We start from the raw sequence: 9,682 nt of genomic DNA on the forward strand, positions 1-9,682 counted from the left end.
CTCTCTCTCTCGCGTTCTTGCTTTCTCTTTCTTGCTCTGTCGCTTACTCTCGATCTCTCTTTCTCACTCGCCCCCCCCCCCTAAACTATACCTATCCTCCCAAATCAGCATCTCTATATTCTTTTGACTCCCACTCACCTAATCCTTCTACACTCTACCAGAAAGACTTTCATCCTTCAAACCTAAACACAACCAGGAATATGATTTGCCTTTCTTTTCGCAGCAAAAAAAAAAAAAAAAAAAAAAAAAAAAAAAAAAAAAAAAAAAATCTAACTCAAAGAGGCTACGTTACCCTTGGAACGAAACTATGATTAGAAATAAAACAAACCGTAATGTTTCGCGTAAGCCTAAACCCCTTTTCGGAAGATAAAATCAAAATGGGTCTAATCTACATTCGAAAAATCGGGGTTGGTTGATTTCGTGTTATTTTGGTTGTGTTTAGTATCATCCTACTATAACTATAACTATATACTATACTATATTACTACTATAAGCAGTAACTAATATGAGCTGTATTGTGATTTCACGGCTAGTAACTAGCTAATGAAAGGAAAATATTGATTGTACTTAAAAGGGTATTTTGCATATATTGGATATGACAGTATGACTATTGTGTTTGTTAGCATAGAACATTGACTACTTTACCTGTGCTTATATTTTAAATGCAAAGCCATTTTCCGTCCCTGTGCTAAGATATGGGATTAAGCTTTTAGTAAGTGATATAGCTTTACTTGATAACCAAGATATAATATTTGCAGAGTAATCGCATAGATATGGTAACCATATATGGTAATCCCATAGGAAGGATAATGATATAGACAAGATAATCGCATAGATAGGAAAAACTAGGATAATTAGACATATATGGTTATGGCATAAACAGAATAATAACAAAGTCATTACATAGTAATTACATAAATATGTCAGTCATGTAGATATGATAATCACATAGATATAGTAATCACAAATATATAATAATTACATAGATATAGTAATTACAAAGATGTAATAACCATATAAACATAGTAAAAAATAACAAAGTCATTACATAGTAATTACATAAATATGTCAGTCATGTAGATATGATAATCACATAGATATAGTAATCACAAATATATAATAATTACATAGATATAGTAATTACAAAGATGTAATAACCATATAAACATAGTAATCACAAAGATATAACAACCACATAGATATGATAATCCCATATACATAACAATTACATAGATATAGTAATCACAAATATATAATAACCACATAGACATAGTAATCACAAAGATATAATAACCACATAGACATAGTAATCACAAAGATATAATAATTACATAGATATAGTAATCACAAATATATAATAATTACATAGATATAGTAATCACAAATATATAATAACCACATAGACATAGTAATCACAAAGATATAATAACCACATAGACATAGTAATCACAAAGATATAATAATTACATAGATATAGTAATCACAAATATATAATAATTACATAGATATAGTAATCACAAAGATATAATAATTACATAGATATAGTAATCACAAATATATAATAATTACATAGATATAGTAATCACATAGATACGATAATTACATAGATATAGTAATCACAAATATATAATAACCACATAGACATAGTAATCACAAAGATATAATAATTACATAGATATAGTAATCACAAATATATAATAATTACATAGATATAGTAATCACATAGATACGATAATTACATAGATATAGTAATCACAAATATATAATAACCACATAGACATAGTAATCACAAAGATATAATAATTACATAGATATGACAATCACATAGATACGATAATTACATAGATATAGTAATCACAAATATATAATAACCACATAGACATAGTAATCACAAATATATAATAACCACATAGACATAGTAATCACAAAGATATAATAATTACATAGATATAGTAATCACAAATATATAATAATTACATAGATATAGTAATCACAAATATATAATAACCACATAGATATAGTAATCACAAATATATAATAACCACATAGACATAGTAATCACAAAGATATAATAATTACATAGATATAGTAATCACAAATATATAATAACCACATAGACATAGTAATCACAAAGATATAATAATTACATAGATATAGTAATCACAAATATATAATAATTACATAGATATAGTAATCACAAATATATAATAACCACATAGACATAGTAATCACAAAGATATAATAATTACATAGATATGACAATCACATAGATACGATAATTACATAGATATAGTAATCACAAATATATAATAACCACATAGACATAGTAATCACAAAGATATAATAATTACATAGATATAGTAATCACAAATATATAATAATTACATAGATATAGTAATCACATAGATACGATAATTACATAGATATAGTAATCACAAATATATAATAACCACATAGACATAGTAATCACAAAGATATAATAATTACATAGATATTACAATCACATAGATACGATAATTACATAGATATAGTAATCACAAATATATAATAACCACATAGACATAGTAATCACAAAGATATAATAATTACATAAGATGAATAACAGTGAGGCCTAAATCATTCCCATATACATCCCATCCTTCACGACTATTTACGCCTTCTTTAATCTTACGACCAGGTGGTACCTCTTGTGCTTCTCGTACGACCACACCACCCACGTGATCACCAGTTATATAGACGGGGTGACTCAGCAACGACAGGTGTATGATATTGGCCGTCCTGTGTCAGGTGATTACGCGAGGCTAGGTCAGAATCGTGACCCCCAACACAGCTTCTGCGGTGACCTAACGCAGGTGAGTTCAGTGGCCTCCTTGATTAAGTGAATCTGAAGCAGTGAAGGGAGAAGGTGTTGGTTATTTGTGTTCGTTATTTATTACTGTTGCTAATATTGTTATGGTATAGTGATGAGAATTGTTTTAGTAAGTGTTATCATTATGGTTTATATGAAGACGCGGCTATCATCATTTTGCTATTACCATTATAATAACGGCATTAATGATGATCATTACAATCCCTGTGATTAGCAGGACCAATCTCGTCACTGCTTTTCCATTAACGTTATTGCTTTGCCAGGTGAATGTGTGGGACCGAGTGCTGAGCGAGGAGGAGATCCTCGAGATAACGCAGTGCCGCGCCGACCCCCAAGGCAGCTACATCGCGTGGGAAGTGGGCTGGACGCTGCACAACGTGACGAGCCTCGACGTGCCGCTGGAGAGGCTGTGCCAAACCGACGTCGGCCCAACGTATTTCTGGTTCCCTGCCTTGACCGACGCCGTGGCTCAGTACGTCTGCGAGGCCCTCGGGACGCACCTGCCCATGGCCACATCCATGGAGGAGGCCATGACCTGGCACCGTCGGGCGGCCAAGGCGTATCCGGACTCCAAGAATTGCGCCACGGACTACTGGACGTCGCTCAACGACAAGGAGGAGGAGGGGGTGTGGCGGAGGCACGACGGAAGGACGGTGACCACGATGTTCTGGGCCCCGCACGAGCCCAGCGGCATCATCTACGAAAACTGCGCCGCCATCGGGACCTTCGGCACCGGCGACATCGACTGCGCCACGAACATCTACTGCGCAGTGTGTACCTTCAGGGAACAGCAGAGGTTCTCCCTCCTGGGCGCGTGCGAGCGGGAGCTGCGGAATGTCTACTTCGTGGCCTACCAGCGGGCCATCGGGGAAGTCACGTTCATCGGCTACGGCCAGTACCACATCCTGCGGGAGCGCGGGGTGTGGACGTGGATCAACGTCGTGTACAACGCCACCGTGGCTCGAATGGAGACAACGGTCCCCGACTACCCGATGGGGCGCCGCTGGTGGGTGCTGGAGCGCGCCGTCTGCGGTCAGGAGCCAGGTGGTCGGCGCCAGCTGCTGCTCTCGCCGTGCTCGCCCGACCAGTTCACCTGTGACGACGCCACCTGCATCCCGCTCGCCAACCGCTGCGACCTGACGTACGACTGCCGCGACAACTCCGACGAGGTGGACTGCCAGCTGGTCGCCATCCCCGGGGAGTACCAGCGCCACCTGCCGCCGAGGCCCGGGAGGAACAGGAGCGCCAGCCTGCCCGTGGCCGTCGCCGTCACCGTGGAATCCCTCGGCGTCAGGACCCTCAGCCTGGCCATGCAGGTGTCCCACGAGATCGTCATGACCTGGCGGGACAACAGACTCCACTACGAGAACCTGAAGGTGGATGAGATCCTCAACGTCCTCCCGGCTTCCACCTCCGCCAAGCTGTGGATTCCGGTGGTCCACTTTGTCAACACGGACACGTACAAGCACACCGAGCTGGATGAAAACACGGTCGTCTATGTCACGCGACTCGTGAATTCGAGCAGGAGAGACGATGCTGCTCCTGCAGAAGGTAATTAATGGGATACCTTCTAAGTTAATTAATTATATCATAAATGATATATAATTCTATTATCATCAGACATGTACCTAAAAACTTCAAACACCTACACACGAATAGATAAAAAAACATATCAAGAAATAGAAGCAAAGCCATCCATTCCTCACCCCCCCCATTTCCATCCCGCAGTCGACGTCTATTCAGGCGAAGACAACACCCTGTCGAGCAAGAGGAAATACGGCATCGTCTACAACTGCGTGTTCGACCTCGCCCTCTACCCCTTCGACGCCCAGGAGTGCCTCATGCGCCTCAGGATCACCTCCGCCGGCAAATCCTTCCTGACGTTCGACTCGAAAGTCTCCTCGGTGGTTCACACGGGGAGTCGCCTCCTGCCGGAGTACGAGGCGAGTTGCGTTTGTTCGAAAAGTCCTTTTTTTTCTTTCTTTTTTTTATGAAAATCTTTTGGTTATTGTATTTTTTTTGTGTGTGGGATGAAGATAAATCGTTATTGTGATTTAATTGTGAATAGCCGTTATGATAGTTGCTGGACACATTGCGGAATACTGCGGATTCGATTATGGATTTAATAACAATTTATATGTTATTATGACACACACACACACACACACACACACACACACACACACACACACACGTACAATCCAACTCCAATCTTCTTCTACAACAACTTAACCTTACCATTAAAAAAAAAAAAAAAAAAAAAAAAAAAAAAAAAAAAAAAAAAAAAAAAAAATATATATATATATATATATATATATATATATATATATATATATATAAAGGAAACAGTACCCAAAAATAAACAAAAGAAAAACGTTCCCCCCCTCCTGTCCCCTGTCCCCTCCCCCAGGTCGGCCGCATGGAGCTGCACTTCGACAACAGCGGGAAGTACAGCGACGCGGTCCTGAAGGTCCACCTCAAGAGGCGCTACGGATACGCCGTCCTCAACATCTACCTGCCGTCGCTCGTCCTCCTGGTGGTCAGTTACGTCACGCTCTTCTTCAGGACGTCGATCTTTGATGTCAGGATGATGGCGGCGCTCACCGTACAGCTGGTCCTCTGCACGCTCTTCTCGCAGGTGGGTGGGGTGGGGTGGGTGGGGGTTGTGTGTGTGTGTGTGGGGGGGGGGGGGGGGGTGGACGTGTGGGGGGTGGGGGGAGGGTGCGTGTGGGGTGTGTGTGTGGGTGGGGGTGTGTGGGGTGTGGGTGTGTATGTGTGTGTGTGTATGTGTGTGTGTATGTATATATAGTATATATGTATATGTATATATATATATTTATATATGTATGTATATATATATTATGTATACATATATACACACACACATATATGTGTGTATGTATGTATGTATGTATACGTATATGATTTTAGCAGACATATGAATTAATCTTACTAAACTCTCCAAGTGCGCTTGAACGGAAGGAAAAAAATGTGTTTCTGACAAAAGAAAGTGTGCAAATCGAAGTATAGGATGTTCAATTCCCTGTATTCCATAATAGAAGCAATCTGTCATATCATTTCCAAACAAAGACGTGATATACAGTATACCATATATGTGTATAGCCTATACAATATATTGCATATGTAGACACAGGATATTATATTTCAATATACCAAACTTTAATACTTTGATGCAATTAAACAATCTATTTGCGTACATATTCGTAATAGTCCCTTATAAATATATGCTGATGATTGAGTTATTTTATCCCTATCTACAGAAACTAGAGACTTATAGACAACAGATGTCAGTTCGTTGAATCTTTTTAAAATTTACAAGAATCAGGAGACACATATTAACATTGCCTTTAAAACTTCGAATCTCATAGTTAGATACTTCTAATTGGTCTTTTGGATTAGGTTAAGATTGTTCTATTATTTCAAAGGTGTTTATATGTATGATTGTAACAAAATCTATCTTTATGCATGTCCCATCTTCATTCTTTTATGGATTTAACCGCATTACATGTTTGACCTTTGACGAGAACAGTATAACAGGAACAGTGGATAGTTACACAACCCTAACTAGCCACTATCCAGACGGTCTTAGAAAGAACTTCACTTTTGCTGAATCTTACAGTCTTTGGTCATTTATCTATAGTTCTGTTAGATATCCAATATATTAGATATCAAGTATATTCTATATATTCATGCAATAGATACTAGATATCTTTTATATATATGTATATATATTCATACGCATGTATTTTATATATTGATATATAAAAGACATACTAAACATCAAATATTTCATGACTATCATATGTATCAGATTTTAGACCCCTTAGTTTAATTTATTTTATTTACTTATTTATTTGTTTATTTATCTATTATTTATCTATTTTTATTTATTTATTATTATTATTTTTTTGATTAATTCATTCATTAATTAATTCATTTATTTATATATTTATTTATTTTTATGTTTTATTTATTTATTTATCTATTTATTTATTTATTTATTTTTTCTGATTATCTTCCGCGTCTCCAACCGTCCTCTTTTCCCGGCCAGATATCCGCCACGCTTCCCATGACCTCCTACTTCAAGATGGTGGACGTGTGGCTCATGTTCTGCATCGGAATCACCTTCCTCGTCATCTTGTTCCACGCCATCACTGACCACGTCGTCCACAGGGGGGGCACGCCAGGGGGAGGTGCCTTCATCAAGGTCGCCTCGAAGGTCAAGCCAGAGGGCAAAGGTCACGGGTTTCAAGTGAACGAGAGGAATATTGAGAAGAAGTTGCTCGTCGGGTCTCAGCTGTCAGTTCCTGTGGTCTTCTTGGTCTTTAATGTGTTTTATTGGGCTTATATAATGTCTCAGTAAGGCGGGAATAAAGGGAGATTTTTCTGGCGGTTTTTAATCAATGCAGTTTTTTTTTTTTTTTTTTTTTTTTTTTTTTTTTTTAGTGAGAATTAATATATTTATCAAATCTTCGTTTTTTTATACTATATGCTGAATGTTATTTGGAAAGGGGAATGAACATAGTAATTACATTTTGATGGTGTTCCCTAATGTATATTGCAAATTCAATTCGATTTGATGGGTGCTAAAATTTCATGGGATTCTGTTAAAAGATTTGATCGAAACGCGGCAATTACACCTCTTGCGCCATGAACTCATTAATCTAACTTTATGCCTTTTACACATGCACAGCAATCCACTTTATCCAAGGTCGATTTCATGGTAATTATCCAACAGTTGAGAAATCTTGGTGATTATCCTTTTATATGCATATGTCTTTGTGTTGATGGCAGACATGCAAGAACGTGCAAATTGCAAAACGACAAGTACTGCTTAGTCAGCATAGTCTGAGATATTAGTAGTCCTATTAAAGAACATAATGATAATAATAAGGATACGAATGATCGTAATTATTTTGATAATAATGGTAAAAGAATAATAGAAATGATAAAAAAGGACAGTAATAATGATGAGGATTTTTTGTCCTTGGATAAAAACGGTAAAAAGTATTTAAAAACACAGACATCAAGGTATGAATAGAACATGAAATCATGAAATCCATATGCACACGCAACTCTATTGCTAATGAAACTAGACAAGTGATATCCACAATAAAAAAAAAAAAAAATAGTATTCCGTTTATAGGACCCATGACCACGCAATTGCACATAAAAAACCGACATGCAACATATTCAGACTTAAACAGAACATCATAGGACATACTGATGAAGTTAGATTTTTTGCAATTATGACTTTTAGAAGAGTTATGAGATATGAAAAGGACTTATTCCTTAATCTATTACAAAAAGATACATACAGATGAAGTTAGATTTTTTTTTCATTTATGACAGAAGAATTATTCCTCAATCTATCACGAAAAGGGTTGGAGACTTATTTGCATAGAAAGGAAGCCATTTTTTACAAAGCGATGTACTGTAACTAACTGTGTATGGTTGGTCTCATTCACACGGTAAGCATGCTCGTGATTCACACTAAAAATGTCACTAAAATGTCTTTTAGTAGGATATTGCACGCAGGGAAAGATAGGGGGGGGGGGGGGCTGAGTTTAACTCCTCCGCCCATCATATGGGATAAATGTGTATATATCTGATATTTATGTAACACATTGAAAAAATACCTGTACCTGTTCACTTCCGTTCTACACCCTCTCACTTTATTATATTTTGTTAATAGTATACTTGTGATGTTGAAATGAATAAAGTGAATTATAAAAAAATATCTTGTATAAAAAATCCGGCAGACCCTCCACCCCCTACAAGCACGCGCGGAAACACACACATCCACACCTACATATATAAATAAATAAGTAAATAAATAAAAATAAATATACATACACATATATACATATATATACACATACAAACTTTCTTACTGAGGCAGCCAGACTCTATGTCTGCAAATCTTGAAGGAGCATATGCCACGGACAGCATAGACCCGCGCCTCACCATATTATGCTCCTTCTGCAAGCGTATTGTATGCCAGGGACGAACGGGAATACCACGAAACGAATTGATAAACGTAATGCATCATCAACACTTTTTTTTTACGTAATTTACTTGCATTGGTCTTGCATCAGCAGCTGCAATATAGTGATTCTTCTTCACACTGATACAGGTCGTTATATTTCATTCTTGGAACGGAAATTTTAGGCAGGTGTTAAAGCGAAAGATCTCACATCGAACTTTTCAATAAATGCTAGTTGGTAGTTTTGTGAAGGGGATTCTATGTGAAGAAAATGTGATGATGAAGCTCCATTGTTGTTATCCTTTGGGAAAGTGATTACTTTTTTGTTTTTTCTGTTTCAGTGTCTTGTTGCTTCAGTGGATGGGTTAAGAAGAACTAATGAATTTAGTTCCAGTTAAGTTCGTGAATATGATTTGAATGAATTGCATATATGTATATATATATATATATATTTTTTTTTTTTTTTTATTTATTATATATATATGTTTTTTTTTTTTCTTCTTCTTTTTTTTTTTTGTGTGTGTGTGTGTACTTACACATACATTTAGCTTCCTTCCATGCAGGATCCACTTCTTGGCAGGATCTCTTCAGGCAACTGTCCCGTAGTTAAGATGCTTCCGCGACGCCAGCCGGCCTCCGCCATTACCGTCTGGCATCCCCTCGACCGCTTCGTTTCGAGACACAGATCGAGTGGCTTACAAGACGAAATTCATCTTAGTCCTTTACAAAAAACCTCTTTGAAGCAGATTTATGTCCCTGTTAATTCGAAGGATACTCCTGGCTCCTATCGCACAGTGCAACGGCGC

At 37.3% G+C, this 9,682-nt stretch overlaps 1 protein-coding gene across 1 annotated transcript in view; it reads left to right on the forward strand.

Moving 5' to 3' along the window:
- The window catches only part of LOC122247083 (uncharacterized), a 20,094-nt gene extending 12,691 nt beyond the window's left edge, over positions 1–7,403 (forward strand). The window contains exons 7-11 of the mRNA XM_086545810.1: positions 2,678–2,852; positions 3,133–4,420; positions 4,598–4,812; positions 5,280–5,507; positions 6,942–7,403. Of these exons, the coding sequence (XP_086401936.1) occupies positions 2,678–2,852; positions 3,133–4,420; positions 4,598–4,812; positions 5,280–5,507; positions 6,942–7,253 (2,218 nt within the window). The 3' untranslated portion in view covers positions 7,254–7,403. The remainder of the gene's footprint in view (positions 1–2,677; positions 2,853–3,132; positions 4,421–4,597; positions 4,813–5,279; positions 5,508–6,941) is intronic.
- The last annotated feature ends 2,279 nt before the right edge of the window (positions 7,404–9,682 follow it).

The sequence above is a fragment of the Penaeus japonicus genome, unplaced genomic scaffold, assembly GCF_977035675.1.
Source record: "Penaeus japonicus unplaced genomic scaffold, GWHDUDI00000001_assembly GWHDUDI00000017, whole genome shotgun sequence".
NCBI classification, from domain to species: Eukaryota; Metazoa; Arthropoda; class Malacostraca; order Decapoda; family Penaeidae; genus Penaeus; species Penaeus japonicus.